The following is a 24,724-nucleotide window of genomic DNA, read 5'->3' on the forward strand; positions in this document are numbered from 1 at the left end:
GGCGCGTAATTCGTCAGGTGAGTAGCAGACACGTTTCATTTCTGGTCCATAGCACATGAAACACAGCTAACGTACAACTCCACGAAGTCCACGTATTAAAGAAGTGATGAGGGCAAACAAAACCACACACGGCAATGACACAGGAAACCAATAAAAACTACGACGAAAAGACATCAACGGGAAGAAATGAAACAACAAACTGAGTGAGCTAACGTCGCCACAGGAGCAGCGCCGTAAAACACTTCCGAACACGTTGACTGTCCGAGAAAGTGCCTGTTTTCATACTTGTTTCGTAAATCCCAGAAGACGATAAACAACACAGTCTATCCGCAGCCCATGCGTTAATAAGCATAGTTACCGGGTTTTATCTATAACATTTTGTGTGTTTTTATGCGTGACCTCGGTTTGAATAAATAATAATCAGTTCAAAAGGCCGCTGGAATTCGGTCATTTTCGGCCTCAGAAAAGTCTCAACCAAAATAATGTACCAGTAAATTGAAACGAAGAGCCCTGGCCGCCAAAAGCGTTGGCAAAACAACAACAGAGCCTTTTGTGAGCTAAATCATGGGGGTCAGCTCATGCCAGACAGGCTCTATTGTTATTGACTAACGCAGGCATTGCGATCGGGGCACCATACCCACGAAAAACAGCAAGCTGCCATATCACTCGATGAGGTAATCGTCAGCCAATCACCCTGCAGGAAAACCATGGTGTCCAATGGTTGATTTTTCGTAACGGTTTTTTTTTTGGACAACCGGTGGAAATCGCTGTATCCTGTCTGGACTAGTTATGACTCGGTCGCTTTAAAAATTTCCGGGAAGAATATGAAATAATCGATCCATATAATTATACTAATTGGGGACTGTTGCCGACATTCATAACGGGAAAATTTACCGTGTTTTTGTGACTTTTTTTCTTTCTTTTTGAAAACCATTTTTACGTACACTTTCCTCTTTTGAAAATTTGAGTTACCGATACATTATTTAGGTTGAGACTTTTCAGAAAAGGCCGAAAATGACAGAATTCCAGAAGCCCTTTTGACTAATTAAATGTTAACACAGAGGTCACGCACGAAAAACGATGAATAATTTGTAGATAAAAAGTAAGGAGATTTAGTGACCTGCGGGTAGACTAAACAATTTGTTGAAACTCTCTCTTTCTCCAAGAAAAAATAAAAATAAAAAAAATAGGTAGCTTGCATACCGCAAAAAACAGTCTTTTAAATTGAATATAATTGGTATTTGTATGTGATAACAATGTAACAGTGTTAGTTTTAACGTCAGTATCGTCACAAAAACATGACGAAAAGGGGCACTGTCGTCCTGATTAAAGACTAAATTTCTGAAATTTAAATTGGAGAAGAAATAAGTATACATTGATCAGTACTCAGAAGTAAAGTCAAGTGTCATTAAGAATGACATAATGCTGAGTCTCTTCCTACCATTTTCTTCAATCAATCTAAAACAAATCCTTATGGATTGCATTCTTATTCATACAGTTATCCGTAAGAACTAGTTTGAATACATACCTGACAATGCACACACCATCAGAATAGCAAGCGTTTTTTCATCCATTCTCGAACCCCCAACACCAGCTCAGCTTCTGGGCCTGGTGTATGCTTCAAGGTAGACGGACAACTGCCGGTAACTATTGCTCAGGAGAGCGCATTGTCAGAGGAACCAATCAGGAACGGACAACATCTTCGGGAGTGTGACGCAGTGGATTTTCATTGGTCAATATATTTCCTATAAACAGAATAGGCTATACGTTGGTATCATTATTGCCAATAACGAGAGGTTTTCTTCTACAGAAAGTTTCCGGAAGTGCGCAGCCAGCTAATACCGATAACCTTGTTGCTCACTAAACAATTTCTTTTGAATGATCACAGCCGACTGAATCCAATATAGAACGCTCACACACGATTTAACATTGTAATTCAGCACGTCTGCCTAGCTTCGGTAGCTTTATCATACCGAGCTGGCACCAACGGAGCACAATGTCGTCTCCAGATGAAAGATGTTTTTACAGCAAAACAATGGCTTCCATAAGTCTCCGTAACTGTGATCCGATATAATAACTCAACAGTGTATAAACAACACATTGTAATGACTACTGAACACTCGGTATTGATCAACTCCACACACCATCAGAACTTGATATTAGATCACTTATTTATATTTGCCACCAACTCTGTGAAACTCGTAAAACCGGCGCAAACCGGCGTGTGTTTTGACCTTTGACCCCATACATTTCAGATAGAGATACCCAGTCCAATTATTTTGCGGACGTGACAGGCGTGAACTGTTATCTATGTGAAGCTCATCACTGTGCAATGTGCACGTTTATCCAATATCATTGTATCCAATGGAATCACTGGATCTGAGAAGCTGGGACCTTTCTTTATCCTTGCGGATAAAGACAGGGGCCCAGTCTGACACATCAGCAGAATCAACGTGGGCTGAAAGAAGATGTTTCAAAATAGAGCGTTATCAGAAGTAGTTTGTACACAGTTTGCCGTATTGGAGAAATAATCTCCGGCCTTTCTTCCCCTGGTAGGGTCCAGAGCCAAAGCTCTAACTGTTATGGGATTAAAATAAAGCATCCGTATGCCAACAAACATAAAATAACACACTATTTAAGCCTTCTTAATGAACATGAATCTTTTAATTTTACAGCAACACTCAGTAAAAAGCAAACAGCGGCAAAAGAGTAATATACTTGTAATGATTCTGCTTATTCTTCCGATGGCCCACCGATACTGCAGCCAGTAGACAGAAAACACAATCGTTAATTAGTTTTGTATAAACAATGAAACCCTTTAACATCTATCCCTATGCATGCCAGATTGACATGGTGTATGACCCTTTGTATTACTCATACTCGGAATCTCCGGTTAGAAAGTACTGTTGATGTACGCTTGTGAACCATAAAAGAGTTAACAAAAACAATTGACAGGTTTGTATTTACTGTCTTTACACGTCTTGAAAGGTTAAAAGCTTTGTTAAAGTATGAAATCAATATTGCAAATGTGTTTTACACGTTTTCCAAAAGTACTTCACGCTGCAGAAACCGGAGGCAGCCGTGAAGTGTCATGGGTGGGACATCGCAAGGTTAAAGTGAAACAAACTTGGCAATAGGGGAATGAAAGGGTGGCGACGAGTTCTTACACGGCCGTTTAAAACCGGCAGGGTCGAATTGCCGTGTGATAAAGGCCCGAGCTGAAGGCGAGGGCCTTTAGCGCACGGCAACGACCCTGCAAGGTTTTAAACGGACTTAAGAACGAGTCAATACTCTTTTATTCCCATTCATAAATGCCCTTTTGTTAAAAAACGTAAAAAAATACAATCACAGACACTTTGACAGTTGAAAATTTTGTGACGAGTCTGTTGCGCGTGGGTTGTGTGTACGCACGCAGGCTTAGAAATAGATTACGCGCGCGCTCTTTGAAGTAGATTACGCGCTGTTACTAATAGCTATGAATTGCGTTCCGCGTGATAATCTTGCGCGCATGACACGCGGAAGCCAGCCGGTTACAAACACTGGTCATTATCAACCGTTTAAACACCCCCACGTGACGCGCTCTCCACCAATAGGAGTAGAGAAACTGTCTTGGGTATTTATGAATAAGTATTATTTTTTTTAAACAGCGGCAATAGGTAAACACAATAAAGTGCACTCATAACTTTAAGAATATTGCTAGAGGATAAATATTTAAAGCTGCTTAAAAGTGTCGTGCACAACGAGAAGTATGAACAACTTGATATTACTCTCTAAAAAACTCTAGAAAACAGACCGAGGTTATGGATCCCATCGGGCCTGACCCATCCAGTCTTACTGACCCGGAGAGTGGCTAAACAAACTGTATTCTAAAAAATAAACTTTAGCTAGGGGAGAACAAAGATCGTTTTTCCCCGGTTGTGTGATTTTAAGAGCATACATAATTGCAACTAAAACAATGAAAGAGGAAGATAAATGAACAATCACTTGTTGTGATGTATTCATTTTCCAATAGAGTCCTGCTGTGGGTCGGAATAAACGTTATTATTGTGAAGATTGTCTTTTTAGTCTCGATACCCTTTCAGAGTACACGATTTGTCAAGATCCAAAACATCTGATGACATCATTCCCAGAGAAATGGGTATCTACATTTTTGTACGGGGATGTCTGGTTCAAAACTGACTTTTTGGAGCAAAACGTAAAGTATGACTTCATTGGGTTTCAACAACTACCTGAACATTTCTGAAGTGAAACTTTTCGTTAAAAAGTAAACTTCAAGGTCTTCTTGATTATTTGAAAGTAAGGAATGATCCAAGACATCCCCTTAAACAAAATTAAAGACAACATTTTCTCAGAATGATTTCATTCGATGTTTTGGATGTTTAAAATGGTTACACTGAAATGGTATTAAATACAAGGCCAATTTACACAACTATTATCGTTAGATAAGGGACGTGTTACCTTTCCACACTCGCATAAGGACTCTATCCATTTCAAAATTAAAGCCATTGGACACTTTCGGTGACCAGTATTGCCCAAGGGCCACACTTCGAGTATCACCACGTCTATATAAATTACAAACCTGTGAAAATTTAGGCTCAATCCGTCATCGGAGTTGGGAGAAAATAACAGGAAAACCCACGCTTGTTTCCGCACATTTCGCCGCGTCATAACATGTGTGAACAATAAATCTGTAATTCTCGATATCGATAATTGATATTGTTTTAACATTTTCTCAAAAAGTAAAGCATTTCATGGAATAATTTTTCAGGAGAAGTCTTTCACCATAACCTTCTGTAAACCCTGTAAATTATTTGTAAATCTGTGAACTTTTATTTTTTTTACTGTACCGATCCTCTTGAAAATACGAAACTATTGACGATTACATAGAAAATCACAAAACAGGTTGTGAACCCCTCAAACATGGAACGGCAAAAAGTCAGAACGTGTTCAAAAATAAGTAGCGTTTTAACCACTTTATCAAAAATATTAGCAAAGTGAATAATTCTAAAAAGTAAACACTTGTTAAAGCCATTATACACTTTCGGTAAACAGTATTGTCCAAGTCCCACACTTCGTGTATCACAACTTATATATAAAACAACAAACCTGTAAAAATTTAGGCTAAATCGGTCATCGGAGTCGGGAGAAAATAACGGGAAAACCCACTCTTGTTTCCGCGCGTTTCGCCGTGTCATGACGTGTGTTTAAAATAAATCCGTAATTCTCGCTATCGACAATTTATATTGTTTTACTGTTTTCTCAAAAAGTAAAGCATTTCATGGACTAATATTTAAAGAGAAGTCTTTCACCATTACCTTCTGTAAACCCTGTAAATTATTTGTAAATCTGTGAACTTTTATTTATTTTTCTGTACCGAAAGGGTCCAATGGCTTTAAGGTATTGAAATGTGGCTAAAACATCAAATGTAAACATCCCTTTTTAGTAAATTTCGCTCCGGTACTCTTACACCAACTTTTTAAAAGGATTTAAATTTTGTCGAACTTGATCACTGAAATCATGCCAAACTTGCGTAACAAATTTACCCGAATCTGATTTACGTGAGGCATGAGCCATTTCTGGGTCAATATCGCCAGGAATCTGTTTGAAAGTAACCTCAAAAGTGAAAGTGACGTGCAATCCACGGTTACCCCGATCGACGCCATCAAACTAACTCGCTGTTTTTTAAGACCATAAAAAATACTGTTTTCTGCATTACCTTTTAAATTAGCACGACAAACATCAAAACGATAGTCTACAATAAAATGAGTATTTTTAGTTATTATAGAACTGATTTGATTTCAGTTGATGTGACATCCAAGCAACTCCAACCGTAGAGCAAATCTGTCAATAAATGCTACAGGTTCAATGCGCACCGTGGTAGCCACGATGCTCTGATCAAACATATCGGTGACTGTCGAAGCCTCTTCAATGTTACCTTCGAATACCTGCAAGTAATGAATGAGTACATTATGTCACACATTTTGAAAAAACGTTTTGAGAAGTGGAGTGTTGTGCACTTTCGATTCAAAACTATTAAAAATTGCTTCTGTTCGGAGCAATTGAGCATCAACATCCATGTTCATCAAAGAAAAGACGGCAACGGCAACGGCAACGGCACCGGCAACGGTAACGACAACGGCAACCGCAACGGCAACCGCAACGGCAACCGCAACGGCAACGGCAACGGTAACGGCAACCGCAACGGCAACCGCAACCGCAACGGCAACCGCAACGGCAACGGTAACGGCAACGGCAACGGCAACGGCAAGCGCAACGGCAACGGCAACGGCAACGGCAACGGCAACGGCAACGGTAACGGCAACGATAACGGCAACGGCAACCGCAACCCGCAACGGCAACGGCAACGGCAACCGCAACGGCAACCGCAACCGCAACCGCAACGGCAACCGCAACGGTAACGGTAACGGTAACGGCAACGGCAACCGCAACGGCAACCGCAACGGCAACAGCACCGGCAACGGCAACGGCAACCGCAACGGCAACCGCAACGGCAACCGCAACGGCAACGGCAACGGCAACGGCAACGGTAACGGCAACGGCAACCGCAACGGCAAGGGCAACGGCAACGGCAACGGCAACGGAAACGGCAACGGCAACGGCAACGACAACGGCCATGGCCAGTTTTCTCACTTGGTGTATCTCAACAACAACAACAAAACTTATGAAAAATTGAGCTCAATTGGTCGTCGAGGTTGCGAGGAATTAATGAAAAACACCATTGTCACACAAAATTGGGCAACGGCAACGGCAACCGCAACGGCAACCGCAACGGCAACCGCAACGGCAACGGCAACGGCAACGACAACGGTAACGGCAACGGCAACCGCAACGGCACCGGCAACGGCAACGGCAACCGCAACGGCAACCGCAACGGCAACCGCAACGGCAACGGCAACGGCAACGGCGACGGTAACGGCAACGGCAACCGCAACGGCAAGGGCAACGGCAACGGCAACGGCAACGGAAACGGCAACGGCAACGGCAACGACAACGGCCATGGCCAGTTTTCTCACTTGGTGTATCTCAACAACAACAACAAAACTTATGAAAAATTGAGCTAAATTGGTCGTCGAGGTTGCGAGGAATTAATGAAAAACACCATTGTCACACAAAATTGGGTGCTTTCAGATGTTTGGATTTCGAGACCTCAAAGTCTTAATCTGACGTCTCACAATGTTTTATACTATCAACAGCTCCCCATTACTCGTTACCAAGTAAGGTTTTGTACTGGGTGCGTTCGTTTAGCTTCCCCGGGTCGACCCCGGTGTGAGGCGTGTTTTTTTTTCCAGGACGAACGTGTGCAGATAATTACCCACAATCGTCCTGGAAAAAAACCCGCCATACACCGGGGTCGACCCAGGGAAGCTAAACGAACGCACCCATAACTAATTACGTTGAGTAATTACCAATTGTGTCGACTGCCTTTTATGAGTTAATTTAAAATTGAACTTCGTAAGTGAAAGACAAAAATCAGTTATCAAGTTTATTTCCGATGAGTCATTTTATTATTGTTGCATTTTAATCTGTTAAACTTTTGCACATAAGTGCTACTAGAAATGGTTTGATGAATAAATAACAAGAAGAAAGCTATCATTCTTTGCAATCAACACGGACGCATATCTTAAGATCAGTCTAATCTCTTTGTGAACTCGAGCTCAGAAACCAGTAAGCTGTTAGTAAATGTGTATGTACCTGAATGGCTCCGTTGTTATCTTTGACGTGTTCATAGTCAGAGGACGATATCTTCTTGTACTTCACTTTGTATTCAGTCACACGCCAATTCCAGAAGGGGTCGTCGTGTCCCTGCGTGATGAGACCAGACACCACTGTACTCTCACCAAGGTCAACCTCAAACCAGGCATTAAGACCGTCAAGCCTTTGTTCAAAACACAACAAAGAGTATACAACAACTTTAACAAAGTTTGCCATAAAGTTCGACAGAATTATTATTCGTTTATTGTTACTAAAAGCTTCATTGTTACTTAAAGGGAAGGTACACGTTTGGTAATTACTCAAAACAAATATTAACTTAAAAACTGACTTGGTAATGAGCATTGGAGAGCTGTTGATAGATTAAAACATTGTGGGAAACGACTCCCTCTGAAGTAACGTAGTTTTTAAGAAAGAAGTAATTTCTCACTAAAATAATAAAAGACTTCTAGCTAGAAGTCTTTTATTCACATCTGAAAGCACACAAATTCGTCCAACAAGGGTGTTTTTCTTTCATCATTTTCTCGCAACTTCGATGACCGATTGAGCCCAAATTTTCACAGGCTTGTTATGTGACACTGGTCTTTGACGATTACCAAACGTGTACAGTGCCTTTAAAATAGCACAAAGTGGTTATTATTATAGCTTATAAAGCATAACACACACAAAATAAAAAACAAAGCTCCGTTTATAACAATATCTTCGGTTATTTTTGGCAGACTTGTTTATAAAAATATACAAGTGCTTTTGATTCTCAAAGAATTTAAACAAACAACATTGTTATACCTCGGTAACAAACTGTGAAGTTTGATTGGTCGAGAACAAATCATGTGACGTGCAACAAAAACGCATGTTACATGGCTCGACGGGCCGGGTAACATGAAAAGTGTCGTACACCGGTGTACATTACCTTTATCGTTCACAGCGTTGGTCGATTTCCAGCGCTGTGTACGAAACAACCGCGGGTTCGAGGGAATTGTTTCTTGTTCGTCTGCCTATTAAACAATGAATTGTCCGTCGTAATAATTTTTGAAGATGACAACAGAACTTCGAGAAGAGGAATAACAATTATACAAAGGTATAACAAAACAATTGATGCACGCTGTGACTGGGGTCCATGGGTATTGTACGCCCTCGAGTGGAAATGGCACGCTCGGCTTCGCCTTGGGTGCCATTTTCCCCGTCGGGTGTACAAAACGCCATGGACCCCGTCACAGCAACAATAATTGTAAAATTGTTTAGTTTGTTGGTGCAACAGATTATGCAATTACATGTTTTAATTAAAGAAAAGAAAAGTGTATTGTTGTAATTTTGGGGGTTGTTCTATTTAGTTAAGCTTTAACTTAATTATGTTTATATCATTGGCAGGTTTTTTTAAGGAAGTTGTGACCGGAATTTGTGTATGGTAATACACAAATGTCGTCGAGTAATACATACTTTGTATGCCAAGCCACTCCGTTCAGACGCCCATTCCCGGCAAAATACGAACTCGATGCACTGATGCTCTCATCAGGAATGGTTCTATCTTCAAGACCCAAAGGCTCTGAAGTAGAACACTCGATACCTGGGATTTAAAATTATAAATGGTAGAAAATTGTTATGCATTGAGACGCATTTCACGCATGAGTACGGCGCCCGAGGCTACAAGTGACGAACACATTTAATTTTGTTCCCTGAATTCTTCCAAATTGAACAAGCTTTATAAGAATGCCGTTCGAATTCACCTCGAAGGCAGTCAGAACGCTCCTTGAATGGTCACTAAATATGGTTGGAACGCAATGATTCAAACAGAATGCAGCGCGAAAATTAGTATTTTCATCAATCTCAGCCCAGCCACCATCGAGTATGGTCCTTTTCACAATTTTTTTCTTTTTTTTGCTTAATTTTGCAGTTTATTTTAATGTTGGTATAATGTCAGCAATAACTAATTATGTTTTATCATGTGTGCTTATTTTTTCAGTGTCTTACCTTTTTGATCATCTTGACATCCGAAGAATTCAAGCAGTCTTACTGCGATCTTATCCAGGTAGTAGGGCGCCCCCTGTTGGTATGACGCATTTTGAGCAGTCAGTCCGCCGAGTACAGCAGCATACTTGCATGGATCTTCGTAAGGTAAGACCCATTGGTGTGGATTGTTAGAGGTGACATCATACTTCAATCCGTTGTAGCAAGCTTGATGAGACGAGACTAGAGTAACACCTGAAATGAAACATTGTCGTGAGTTAGATGTTGGTGATATATAGCATTGCAGTTACTTTAAAGGGTATATGTACTTTTTCCTAACAAAAAACACAATGTCCACAGATTTGCATTAAACTTACACAGTTTGAAGATTCTGATAGTAGAAAGCTTCCCTCGAAATTTTACTTACTGAGGTGCTGTAGTTTTTGAGAAATGAGTTATTAAAGTAATACTTTTCGTCTCAGTTTTAGCATGTAAAAACGTATTAACCAGTTATGCTATGGTTTTTGTATAATATCATAACTGGTTAAGGGGATTTACTTGCAAAACTAATTTTGGTCTCATGAGACCAAACTTATTTTGTGAATTGTTTTACTCATTTCTCAACAACTACACAACCTTAGTTAGTAATATTTGAAGGGAAGCTTTCCACTATCATTATCTTCAAACTCTGTAAGTTTAATGTAAATCTGTGGACATTTTGAAAAAGTACCCAAATCCTTATACCATAATGCAGCTGACTTTTTTAAAGCGGTTGAGTTATTATTATTTTTTTTTTTAATATACCGCATTGCATTCGATCAAAGTAACTATATCAAAATAAAGCTGCGAAGACGGGTGCCATGCGGTAGTTTCCATGTAACTACAGTCCCGGTCTTAATATAAAGGGAATGTATACGTTTGATATCACTCTTAAAATTAATGGCAACACAAACCTTATGTTTAAAGACACTGGACACTATTGGTAATTGTAAAAGACCAGTCTTCTCACTTGGTGTATCTCAACATATACATAAAATAACAAACCTGTGAAAATTTGAGCTCAATCGGTCATCGAACTTGCGAGATAATAATGAAAGTAAAAAAAAACACCCTTGTCGCACGAAGTTGTGTGCGTTTAGATGGTTAATTTCGAGACCTCAAGTTCTAAATCTGAGGTCTCGAAATCAAATTGGTGGAAAATTACTTCTTTCTCGAAAACTGTCACTTCAGAGGGAGCCGTTTCTCACAATGTTGTATACCATCAACCTCTCCCCATTACTCGTCACCAAGTTAGGTTTTATGCTAATAATTATTTTGAGAAATTACCAATAGTGTCCACTGCTTGTAAAGACTACAGAAACCAAATGTATTTTGCATTTAATGCTGTGTACTGAGCGCAATGCTTCAGTAGGCCATAAATTGCGTAAACGGTAAGCCGGTGTGCCCCTCTAAGTGCTCTCTGATTTTTCCAAATTCTTTTGCGCGCCTTTATGTGCATTCATCGTTGGAGTATCCTTACAACAGACTTACACGATGCGTTTCTGTGCTATTGTGTCTAGGCACAACAGCGCAGAATTCGGCGATAACTAGAGCCATGGAATTGGGACACGCTCTTATTAAATCTGACCAATCAGCGACTAGCACTGGTATGCTTATTTATTAAAAGTAGTTACAAATAAAAAACGGTTAGCTCGGAATCATCAGAAACACGTTTTTTATGCTGCAAGGAAATTGATGGAGTTGAGATTAACAAAATACTCCATTGTGGTGTCTTTTTTTTTAATCAGCAACCTTGGCAATCATTTGCAGAAGCCACGTTCTGGCTTGGTGCTGGTTTAATTTACAAACATTTAAGACCTCCAGGACAAATATTATTCCTTTTTTCACTGTGTAATTGTTCATACCCCCCCCCCCCCCCAAAAAAAAAAAAAAGGAAAAAAAAAAAGATCGCAATCCTTAAATAATTGTTTACGTCGAGCGGTACAAGTAGGAAGCAGTTTACACTAAATAGCTTATAATAAAACCCTCCTATTAGAAGGAAACGGAAAAAATATAGTGTTTTTCTCCTTTTTTCTTACCTCTTCTTCTTTCAGCTATTGGACTGTAGCTTAAAGGAACATGTTGCCTTGGTTTGGACGAGTTGGTCTATAACCGTTTTAAAAAATGTAAATGGTTGGAAAGATGTTTTAAAAGTAGAATACAATGATCCACACAAGTTTACCTCGAGATTGCGTGGTTTTCGTTTTACTGTGCGAACTAACACCATTTATGGCCGACCTTGTTAGTCGACGAGGTAAAAGGAAAACCGTGCAATTTCAAGGCATGTTTGTGTGGATCATGCATTCTACTTTTACAACATCTTTAAAAACGGTTACAAACGCCTTTCAAAGACCAACTCGACCGATTCAAGGCAACGTGTTCCTTTACAAAGATCACTACATTATGTTCAAACCTTCACAATCATTGCTACCAAGGATTGAAGGGAGAAATTTCTATCAACTGACATTATAATAATAATTTAATAATTTATTGAACTTATTGTTGCGCTCTCTCCAGGACCAGCCTGTTCGAGAGCGCATAACAATTGAAAACAATTCCAGTCAAAAAATAAAATTAATAAGACTAGCGGGAAGTGTCATACAGATTGACACAATGCTGCGACTGTCTCGTTAAGCGCGATCAACCTCTTCCTACCAATAGTTTAAAATCAATGCATCCTCTTTTAGACTCATACGTATGAAATAGTTTGATTACATACCTGACAATGCACACACCATCAGAATAGCCAGCGTTGTTTCATCCATTCTCGAACCCCCAACACCAGCTCAGCTTCTGGGCCTGGTTGATGCTTCGAGGTAGACGGATAACCGCCGGCACCTACCTGCTCAGAAGAGCGGAGTAAGCCAATCAGGAACGGACAACATCTTCGGCAGTGTGACGCAGTGGATTTTCATTGGTCAATATATTTGCTATAAACAGAGCAGGCTATACGTTGGTATCTTATTGCCATAGACGGGAGGTTTTCTTCAACAACAAGTTTCCGGAAGTAGCGCAGTCAGCTGAAAGACAGGCAACCTTGTTGTGTCATCGAACAATGTTTTGAAAGATCAGAGCGACTGAACTGCGGTAGCTTAATATCGATTTTACATCGTAACAATGGTATCAATAGATCTTGATAAATAAGAGCCATTATTTGACAGGGTAAAACCTTCACATTGTACTGAGCATTCGGTATTTTGATCAGCAATAGACACTCTCAGATCTGGGCCCAATTTCATGGCTCTGCTTACTGCCAAATTCTGCGCTTACGATCACGATTCCCCGCTTACGTGCAAGCGCCGAATTTCTGCGTTAGCCTTGTAAGCGTAGAATGCCTAGTAAAGTGGAGTACGCACGCGCAGAAACAAAAATACGCCGCAAAAAAACACGTGAAATACGTTTGTCGTAAGCACATAATTCCCTGCTTCCGTAAGCGCCGATTCCAGAGCCATGAAAGTGGGCCCTGGTGTCGTCATTTCTGATTCAGTAACTAGGCCAAGCATAACATAGATATATGGGATATGGGGCATTGCATGTGAGATATTAATATTATTTGGTTTGCGATAACGGCATGTGTGTATCTACTTACCAGGTAGAGTTTGTTCTTGACAAGTCTTTAAATGTCTTTTTTTTTATATTCTATTACCGCGGAGTGAATTTTTGGAGAGACTTTTCAGTTCTGAAAAGAACTGTCCTGCTTCATAACTACCTGGGCGGAAGGTAGAAAATCGATCGGGACTACTACTTTAGCTTGCAGTGGAACGTTTTTAACTTCACTTCCACGGAATGAGTTATTTGTGTTTGTTTTTGAGAAACAAAACATTTGGAGATTTTTACATTTTCTTAAATTGGTGAATTATATATATTTTTTTCTTTGCAAAAGTGCACTCAGAGTAATTAAATCGGGGCGGGGGGGGGGGTATTCTCAAAGAAAGTAAATAAGAAAATGGGGGTCCAGCGTCCGATACGTATGGTGGCCCTGAAGGGACATCGCACATCGCAAATATCTTTGCAAATATTTGCGATGTCGCAAATATCTTTGCAAATATCTTTGCAAATATTTGCGATGTCGCAAATATCTTTGCAAATATTTGTGATGTCGAACATTTTATCGCATACCTTGTCGCATAGTTTGCATATTTGTGGCGAGAACGTTTTCAAGAGCGTAAACGGTTGTTTGGGTTCCAGCCTTCATTCCATTAACATGTACACACGGGTGGATAGTCGGATACAGTCCGCGCGTGTGTTTTTTTATGCCATTACAACTTGCACTAACCTTTAGTCAAGGCGCACGCGGCACACCAGATAGCACGGACAGCCCCAAACATGTAACGCACGAAAAAAAAAACGCGAAGCGCCTTTACCAACTCGATAGGGCAACTTGCTGTGTACATAGAGCGTTTACGAATCGAAGGCTCAGGCTTGACGCTTCAGGCTTGGGATTTTCAGGCTCCGGCTCAGTGAGGCTCAGGCTTCACAATAAACAACATGGCGACGAAATTGTTTCGAACACTTCGGCTTCACTGGCTAATAGGCTTCATGTGGCTCGCGTGGTGGATCATGGGGGAAATAATAATGCACGAGAACAAACGTGCGTCGTCTGCTTTGTGTGTGAGGCATTTATTTAATGATTTTGTAAAAGAAAACTTCAAAAAAACACCACCACAAAACACATAATCATACCATTTGTATTGTAACAAACGCATATTCGCTTTCTGATGGTTTAATATTGTAAAAACACCTCAATAACTTGTAATAATTAAAGCAGCCCACTTTTTAGCTTCACTTGATTGAAAAATGACTTATTTTAGAGAAAGCCAACGAATGATGGTTGTTTTCATCAATAACAAAACGGACCAAAAATGTTCTGAAAACATAGCTTTATTTTGTTGTAATATATGTCAACAACATGCCTTGCATTGAAACTGGAAAGCAGGGAAATTTCGAAATGTAAGTTGTTATTTGAAAACTAGAACATTCTTTTAGATTAAAAATAACATACTCTGCTGATTATCAAGTAACAAACTGCATATAAGCTATACTGCACTACAATGAAAACTTTATTTTATCATAAATTGAGTTACTTTTAAACAAAAGAAGTATCAATTTACAGCAACTGATTTTTTAAATAACTTTTTTAAGATTACAAAGACGGTGCTAATAAATAATTGTTTGTGTTCTCCCATTAGGCTGGGAAAATGTTAGGTGACTTAGCAACTTTTAATTTCATTGCAATTATGATGATCTCCACTTTAAAGTCAAGAAACAGGATTATTTCGTCAACTGTTAGGTTAGTATTTCGGAATTGTCAAGCTTTTTCTAACTGTATTTTTCAGCTGTAGAATAGTTGCTAATAAAAATTAGCAAATAAGGACAGGTCAGTTTGCTTTATGTTACTTTACAGAGTTAGAATTGAGCTTTATATCTTTATCGACACTGGTGAAGTTTCTTCTGCTGAATCACAGGTGATATTTCCTCTACCGATGACTAAGCCTAAGCGACTAGTGTGACAAGTGTCGAAGTGGAGACTATTGATTGCCTTGTCGAGTTACAAATACCATTTATCAACCACTCAGATAGTCGATGTGCTACCACTACAAAAACAGTCACGACAACTGCTTGGTGAACCAACAGGAGACTTTCTAGGACGATAGGTGGCAGCAGACTTACCTGGTAAAGCCATTGTTCTCAGAATTATGCGCAAGCTCAAAACTACGTAAACAATGGAAGTTTACCCGGTAAGTCTGCTGCCACCTAGCGTTGGAAAGTCTACTATGTACTTGTAGGCCTACATGATAAAATAAAACATTGAAAGTTGATACAAGTAAGAATGTTGATGAATGCCAGTCCTCTTCTACAAAAAAGTTGGAATCCTTAATCCACAAGCAAAAGGTATTCTTCTAGCAAAGTCCCCCCACCCCAACACCCAACCCATATAGCCCCTGCTTGATAAGTTGATGCAGGTGTACATGTATCATCATTCATTCATTCATGGCTAATATTTAAATTTATGTAATCATGTAACCTTTTTTAAGTTGCCAAGAAATGTATTTCCCTTCAGAAAACTCAAATTAATTACTAAATACCCGGTACATCACTCAGAAGTAAACAATATGAAATATTATTATTAAAAAAGTAGGCCTATACATTACAACAAAACATTTCTTGAAAAAGGGAACAAAGCGAAATATTTATAAGTAACAACAGTGTGCAATGTAATGTTTATATAACAAAAAAACGGTTCAGCTTAAACGAAACCGCAATCTTTTTAACTAATATATATCACTATCCAGCTCTCGGCCTGGGGATTATATTTAAATAATAAACAACTTTCGTTTTTAATCAGCAGACAAGGAATTTGATGTCTGCAAACGAGAAATAAAACCATAAACAAGTTAAGAAGACAGGCCCTACTTTCACAAATATTATCCTGTCAAATAATTCCCTGAATGTAGCTTATCTTCATTAGTAAATGTTGAGAATAAAACCAAAAGACAATTTTCACGAATTAGATGCAGCACTAAGTGTATCGGCCACACGTACTTGTATCCGTCATTTTTAACGCGAAACAAATTATCATAAAATACATTTTATATCAAAACTTACCTTAATGTCATTGATGCAAATTGTTCGCCTTCTCATGGGTGATATATCAGGTGAAGACTGTTGTTATTAATAGTAAAACGCCCTCAAAAGAGCGAAGTCTGTCAATTTTATTGAACGGTAACCGAGGATTTTAATGGCTGGCGCAAGAACAAGTTTTATCATCACGAATCTGACGTCATGAAGCCTGGAACCCAAACAACCCTTTAGGCTCTTGAAAAATTTCTCGCCACAAATATGGAAACTATGCGACAAAGTATGCGACGAGGTATGCGTTAAAATGTTCGACATCACAAATATTTGCAAAGATATTTGCGACATCGCAAATAATAATCTGCAAAGATATTTGCGACATCGCAAATATCTGCAAAGATATTTGCGATATCGCAAATAATAATCTGCAAAGATGTTTGCAAAGACATTTGCGAAGATATTTGCGACATCAGACTTACACAGCCCATGATGGATTCCAGGGGCGAGACTCAAAAGCATTTTGGATTTTAGAGGTTGAAAAACAGGCTTCTGTGATCATACGGTACAAACCCACATTTGTAAACATCTCTTATCCAATAAAATTTTTATTTCACATCAACAATACGTAACAATCAGCGAAAAAAGGAGTGTTTGTAAGAATTCTTCTTAACCGTCCGATGGCCCACCGATACTGCAGCCAGTAGTTTCTTAATGACTCGTTCTAGAAGAGTTGAAACTCTTCATTTCTATCCTCAGGTGAATCACAGTGTGACTCAGACTCGGAATCTTCAAATTTTAAAACACTGTCGCAGTATAAATGGTATACATATTAACACACACAATTAAAAAGGTTATTATCTACTGTCTCTACAATGTATGACAAGGGTTATTAGTTTTGAAAAAGTATGAACTCATTATTAGATTGTCAGAGATGTTATGATTTTTTTTCTTTCCAACTTACTGCACGCTACCAACATCATTCGTGAAGTGTTGTGTCCCTCTGTTTTGTGCACAGGGTCTAAAAGAGGTAAACAATCATTATTATAATCAAACCAAAATAAAGCAACGGTTGTTGGTACCTAAGATACAGCACAATTTTGTTTTGGAAAAAGATACTTTGGTGTTGAAAATCCAAGGCCGCTTGAAAGTGCCGTGCAATAACATTAAACGCGATAATGAACAACTTTCTATTACACTCTAAACGAAATCCCTCGTAAGAATTGACCCTGATTTTGGGTGCCAGTGAGCAAAGAAACTTTTACTGGTTTTCATTTTTGTGTTATTATGAGAACATAATGAATTGCAACAGAGTCCTGACCAAAGTGGGGGAAACCTTAAAATTGTCTATAGTTGTCATTGTTTTAATTTGATTCCACTGCAAAGATTGTCAAAATCTAAAACATCTGATGGCATCATTCTGAGAAAAATGGGTTTCTTTTTACCTGAATGTTTTGAACCAATTTTTCTTTTCAAAGCAACATTTGAAAAAGACGTCTTTCGATTTCAACAACCAAAACATTTGTCCATTCTACTATAGGCGAAACTACACTAGACACAATGTCAATTTTAAGGTCCTTATGATTAAATAATAATGAAAAGTAAGGAATGATCCAAAACAACCCCATCAAAAAGGATACAGACCAATTTTTCTCAACATGATATCAAAAAATGCTTCGAGAGTTGAAAATTTGTTCACCGCATGAACACAAAGGAAAATTTTTAAGTTTTAAACGTGATGTTAAAGACTTTTAATTTTTTCGTAACTCACACATGGACTTAATCTGTTGTCACATAATGGAATTGGTATTTGGTTTCAAGTTGAAAACTCCCGAACCAATCACGACGAAATACTATACTTAGATTATAGATTACGAACCACTCAAACATGAAACGACAATCCAAAAAGAAGATGATCAAAATTAAGCAGCGCTTTAAATACTTCGCTCACAATTTAAGAAAAGCGAATAATTCCTGAAACAAATACATGTTTAAACATTGAAAAATGATTAAAATATAAATTTTAAAAATACCCTTAAAGTAAATCTCACTCCGTTAATCTTACAACAACTGTGCAAATGTTTCGATTAATGTCGACTTTGTTTACTGAAATAATGCCATTGACTAAAGGGGTAGGGCGAGTTGGTCTCTGAAAGGCGTTTGAAAACCGTCCGTTATAAAATGCATATGGCTGAAAAGATGTTTTAAAAGAAAAATATATAAGGATCCACATTGCATAGTTTTCCTTTTAGTTTGCTAACTAACACGGTCGGCCATTTTATGGAGGTAAAAACTTGACTCCACAAAATGGCCGACCGTGTTAATTCATGACGTAACGTATAAGGAAAACCATGCAATTTCGAGGCATGTTTGTGTGGACCGTTATATTCTACTTTTAAAATATATGTTTAACCGTATTAATTTCGTGACAGCCGGTTTCAAACGTTTTTCATTGACCAACTCGACCGATCCAAGGCAAAGCAATTTTAACACGAATCCCAGATGTCTATGAGTATGGTACCGTGTTGTATTAAACTTCACATGTAACCCGGATCCGAGTCAAGTGGTGCATGATCCAGTTCTGAGTCAGTATGAACAGGAATCTGTGTCAAAATAACCTCAAACTTATTCAGCTTTATGCCAATCCACGATTGCCCTGCATGAGCTAATTTGCTATGGTGAGAACATGCTTTTTTAACATTACTTTAAATTATATAATAATATCATGATAACCCCCAAATCAGTCCAAATTACGCACAATCCACGTTAAACCGAATCGACACCAGCATGGTTAGTTCAAAACGCTGTTTTATGCATTAATTTTTTAAATAAAAATGAGTATTTTTAGTAATTTTAAGAACTGATTTGATTTCAGTTGATGTGACACCCAAGCAACTCCAGCCGAAGAGCAACTTCGTTAATAACCGCTGCAGGTTCGATACGCACTACGGCTGCCATGATGTTCTGATCAAACATATTGATGACTGGGGTCTCAGTATCTTCAATGTTACCTTCAAATTCCTGCAAGTAATGAATATGTACATGTAGTGATACATAGACGGGATTTCTAGAAAACATTGAAGTATAACTTTACACCACGTATGTTTAGTTTTTTGTATTACTGTTTGTAATATTTGTGTTTAGACTTTATGGAGTGTTACACTTTCGACTCGAAATTATATAAAAATAAAAATAATCTGTTCAGACCAATTTAGCATCCATTTCCATGTTTATCAAACGAAACAGAAATCAGATAAAATTTAAAGAAATCAACAACAAAGCGCAATGTTTCAAGATATTTATCTATTAGTTATTTATTTATTTATTAACTGGCCATCAAGAAGTAGTTTCAAGTGTACTTTCATGCGAAGTTTCGCTAGTCTCGAGTGCTTGAATTTTTAAAGGAGTAAAACAAATAATGTTTTATTGCTAGAATTAATGTGGTTTTCTTAAGTTCACGTTGTATAAAGTGTAAGAAAATAATTATAATAGAGGCTTTTTATTTTGATAAATTTAATTAAGTTAATAAACAGGGGGAAAACAATAGTAACCATAATAATTATAACAATTTCTTATTAGTTTTATAGCCATTTCACAATAACCGTCTCATTTCGCTGTACACTGGGAAGCCACCAATTTGTCCACTTTATACCGTCGCACATCTTAACATCAATCTAGTCTCTTTTAAAAATCTAACTCAGAAACCACTAAGTTGCTAATAAATGTGTAAGTACCTGAATGGCTCCATTGTTATCTTTGACGTGTTCATAGTCAGAGGACGACATCTTCTTGTACTTCACCTTATATCCAGTCACACGCCAATTCAAACTCTCGTGTCCCTGCGTGATGAGACCAGACACCACTGTACTCTCACCAAGGTCAACCTCAAACCAGGGTCCAATAGCATTAGACCTTTGTTCAAAACGCAACAAAGAAAATACAACCACTGTAACAAAGGATGTCAATAAAGTACACCAAATGATTATGCAATTATTGTTACTTAAAACTAAATTTTAAATAAAAATAGCTCTTACTGGTTATTTATCAATCTTTCAAAACATATACTACGGAGTTTTTATGGAAAAAGTATATTATCAAAATAAAAATAATCTTCATTATCTTAAAGGCAGTGGACACTATTGGTAATTACTCAAAATAATTTTTAGCATAAAACCTTTCCTGGTGACGAGTAATGGGGAGAGGTTGAGGGTATAAAACATTGTGAGAAACGGCTCCCTCTGAAGTGACGTAGTTTTTCGAGAAAGAAGTAATTTTCCACGAATTTGATTTCGAGACCTCCAGTTTAGAATTTGCGGTCTCGAAATCAAGCATCTAAACGCACACAACTTCGTGTGACAAGGGTGTTTTCTTCTTTCATTATTATCTCGCAACTTCGATGACCGATTGAGCTCAAATTTTCACAGGTTAGTTATTTTATGCCTATGTTGAGATACACCAACTGTGAAGGCTAGTTTTTGACAATTACCAATAGTATCCACTGCCTTTAAAACCGAAAACAAGAGAAAGTTTCCAAATGTTGCCTTTTTAAAACCTACTTGAACAAGTTATGGCGTGAATGCAGGTGCTTTTCATCCTCAAAGAATATTATAGAGGATTAAAGACAGTGGACACTATTGGTAAAATTCTCAACTTGAGGTCTCGAAATCAAATTCGTGGAAAATACTTCTTTTTCGAAAACTGCGTTACTTCAGAGGGAGCCGTTTCTCACAATGTTTTATGCTATCAACCTTTCCCCATTACTGCTTACCAAGTGATGGTTTTATGCTGATTGAGTAATTACCGATAGTGTCCACACTGCCTTTAAAGCCATTAAACACTTTCGGCACATAAAACAAATACAATTTCACAGATTTACAAATAAATTACAGGGTTTACAGAAGGTAATGTTAAAAGACTTCTCTTGAAATATTATTCCATGAAATGCTTTACTTTGCGAAAAAACATTAAAACAATTATCAATTCTCGTTGTCGAGAATTACGGATTTGTTTTAAACACATGTCATGACACGGCGAAACGTGCGGAAACAAGGGTGGGTTTTCTCCGTTATTTTCTCTCGACTCCGATGACCGATTGAGCCTAAATTTTCACAGGTTTGTTATTTGTTATATCAGTTGTGATACACGAAGTGTGGGCCTTTGGACAACACTGTTTACCGAAAGTGTACAATTGCTTTAAGTGTATTGAAGACTAAAGCAGTTCAATCCTTCCAGCTGTCGTTGCTATTTTTAAGTTGATTTATTATTTCAGCTATATAGCAGTTCTATCATAAAATTGTGTGTATATCAATGGCATGATTTTTCTAAGTATTTGTTGACCTGAGAGTGTTTTTGGTAAAAAAATATGTCGACTGATACATACTGTGGAACCCAAGCCCGTCCGTTCAGACGCCCTCTCCCGGCTAGCGAACTCGATGTACTGATGCTCTCATCAGGAATGGTTCCATCTTCAAGACCCAAAGGCCCACACTCGATACCTGGGATATAACATAATTATAATTATAGAACATGTTACGCATATGCATATCACGCATGAAGACGGCGCCCGGGGCTACAAGTGACGAACAAAATAACTTAATTTTGTTCCCTAAATTAATAATAATAATAATAATAATAATAATAATAATAATAATAATTATTAAACCACACACAGCTAGGAAAATAAGACAAATATACCAGTTAAACATAGGCGAGATTAAACAAAGTGGTTTTCAACTTAACCTTGAAAGTATTGATGTTAGAAATATTGCGGATTTGTAGAGGCAAGTCATTCCAGAGTGTGGGTCCAGCATGGGAAAAAGACCTATCGCCCCATGACTTTCTACTCTTAGTAACTTGAAGCATGCATGTATTGGAATATCGGAGAGATCGCACAGGATAAGCTTTAACCAAAGAAATGTTATATATAGGAGCAGAACCATTAAGGCATTAAAAGATAAGCAACAGAAGTTTGAAAGTAATACGAGATTCGACTGGTATAGTAGCCAGTGTAGTGACTTCAAAACCGGTGTAATGTGAGTGTGTTTCCTGGTAAGAGTGTGTGGCAATGACCTCCTATTCGTATACTAATTATCGATATAGTTTCTTATACTCCTCTCTTAGATCAGAGTGTCTACACTAGTGGATCGATTGTTCACTACTCCTTGTAATCTGTTGCTTTTATTTGGTTCTTTAGCCGTGGTTTCACAGGTCATTAACCCCTCTTTTCTTGTATTATGTAATATGGGGGTACTAGTAGGGTGTAAGAGTGGAGTGTGGAAATGTGTGTTTTGCAAGGGGACCGAAGCCTTGTGACAGTCGACTGAGAAGCCGGTCAGCATTTAGTATTGCTGCGTGATGTGGGTTTGATTTTGCCCAAGTTTTGTGCCGGTTTTGCTTCTGCGATCGTCTACGGATGAGAAACCGTAAGTTGATTTATTTCATTGTGTTATTATGTACGTAAGGTTGTGATTTAATATAATTGCATGTATTATAAAACGGAGGGGCAACGCCCGAGGTAGACCAATGGATTTGGCATTTTGAGTATAAGTTATGCTGCATTTATTTTCTGAGGATGAACATAGTGTGTTTCACAAGATTGTAGGTGTTTATAAAGCTAGGGCTAAGTAACTGGGTATGGTATATTCGTGTTCTCTTTTCTTAGACGGCTTTTAAGTGGGGACTGGTAATCGGGTTGCCTGAGACAGAGGACACCCCTTGGAGCCACTACCGTTGAGGGCGCTAGATGCTACCGAGTAGTCGGGCTACCACCACCCTCTGAACTGTGGATGTGTGCTACATATGTGTTGTGTGATAATTTGAGGACAGACAGCGAACCTCGCAAGTATCTTTTGGATCAAGACGAACTGAATACCGAAATGAACTATAACTAAGATACTGTGGTGATGGTATTTCAGTAATTTGTAATTATTATTGTGCTTACATTATTTGTTATGGGACCGAGGTTTTGGTTAAGCCTTGTATCCTTAATATACTTGGTATAACCAACAATTAACGGGTCTGCCGAGCTAATACTTTTATTATTGTGTTTTGGTTATAACAAGAACAAAGGCAAGCGCATTTCCTTTTTATTGTGTGACCAATTGTTTTGTTAAAGCATTGTGTTATTAATATACTTGGCCGTAACAAATACTACGGGGTCCAACATCAGTAATGTAGCCTTGATTTATGGGGGTTGTGAGGGATGAAACAGAATTGATCATGTATATGTTTATTATTTTGCATTGTTTATTTATTAAATTTATTTAATTGTACTTACAATTCTACCGTGTGAGTTTTTCTGTCGTCACTTTGGGTAGGCAAACAGCCCGTAAAATTTATTGTTGCTGCGCGTTTAGGACGGGTCAGGTATTTGCGGATCCGGCCAACATTTCTCAACTGGTAACGAACAGATTTACACACATTGGATATATGACCTGACAAAGACATTGTGCAATCGAAAGGTATGCCAAGATTTCTGCAAGAATGAGAGAGAGGAATCACAGAATCAGCAATCTTGAAAGAAGTAACATCGATCTTATCTAATTGAACCTTAGAATCAAATAATAGAAACTCAGACTTAGCACAGTTCAATTTAAGAGTACACACTCAACCAGCTACAAATATCCTCCACACAAGATTCAAGATTGTGAATGGAAAAAAGTGCCTGACTTTGACTTGGGGGAAAAAGAAACGTATAACTGAATGTCATCTGCGTAACAGTGATATTTGACAGAGTGACAATGAAAAATGCTCTTTAGACCGCTGAGATTTATGGAAAACAATGTAGGACCACCGACAGATCCTTGCGGAACACCACAAGTTAGAGGCATAGAATCAGATTTACAATCATTAATACATACAATCTGAGAACGACTACTTATATATGCCTGTCCAGTAATACCAAGTGATTGAAGAGTATGAAGTAAGATCTTATGGTTCACCATATCGAAAGCGGAAGAAAGGTCCAGAGGAAGCAAATCAGTAACATTTCCACCATCCATTTTATTGAGTATAAAATATGATCAGAGACGTTAACCAGCGAAGTCTCAACGCTGTGTAGTGGACGGTAGGCAGACTGACGGTTATCGAAAAGGTCATTACCAAGAAGATATTCAGAAACTCTAGAAAAACAACCCGCTCAATTATTTTAGACAAGTATGGTAGATTTGACACCGGTCGATAATTGTTGAGAACTTCGGGATCAAGGGATGGCTTCTTCAGGAGAGGATGGATGTGAGCAATTTTTAATGACTCTGGAACAGTGGCTTGATAAATGCTCAATGCTCTTCCAAATTGACCCAACCTTGTGAGAATGCCATTCGATTTCACCTCGAAGGCAGTCAGAACGCTCCTTGAATGGTCACTGAATATGGTTGGAACGCAATGATTCAAACAGAATGCAGCGCGAAAATTCTTATTAAGAAGCTGCTGAAATTGC

At 38.4% G+C, this 24,724-nt stretch overlaps 2 protein-coding genes across 2 annotated transcripts; both read right to left on the reverse strand.

Moving 5' to 3' along the window:
• Nucleotides 1-5,798: 5,798 nt before the first annotated feature.
• Nucleotides 5,799-12,537, reverse strand: LOC139953380 (retinoschisin-like). The gene is made up of 5 exons (XM_071952888.1): nucleotides 12,434-12,537; nucleotides 9,700-9,930; nucleotides 9,169-9,295; nucleotides 7,714-7,897; nucleotides 5,799-5,945 (listed from the first exon to the last, which is right to left on the reverse strand). The coding sequence occupies exons 1-5, from the start codon at nucleotides 12,477-12,479 to the stop codon at nucleotides 5,799-5,801; spliced, it is 735 nt and encodes a 244-aa protein (XP_071808989.1). The 5' UTR covers nucleotides 12,480-12,537.
• A 6,621-nt stretch (nucleotides 12,538-19,158) lies between these two features.
• Nucleotides 19,159-24,287, reverse strand: LOC139953381 (lactadherin-like). The gene is made up of 4 exons (XM_071952889.1): nucleotides 24,188-24,287; nucleotides 21,668-21,782; nucleotides 20,022-20,199; nucleotides 19,159-19,308 (listed from the first exon to the last, which is right to left on the reverse strand). Exons 1-4 carry the CDS (start codon nucleotides 24,285-24,287, stop codon nucleotides 19,159-19,161), a joined length of 543 nt encoding a protein of 180 aa, XP_071808990.1.
• Nucleotides 24,288-24,724: the final 437 nt, after the last annotated feature.

Source organism: Asterias amurensis, chromosome 21 (assembly GCF_032118995.1).
Source record: "Asterias amurensis chromosome 21, ASM3211899v1".
Lineage (NCBI taxonomy): Eukaryota > Metazoa > Echinodermata > Asteroidea > Forcipulatida > Asteriidae > Asterias > Asterias amurensis.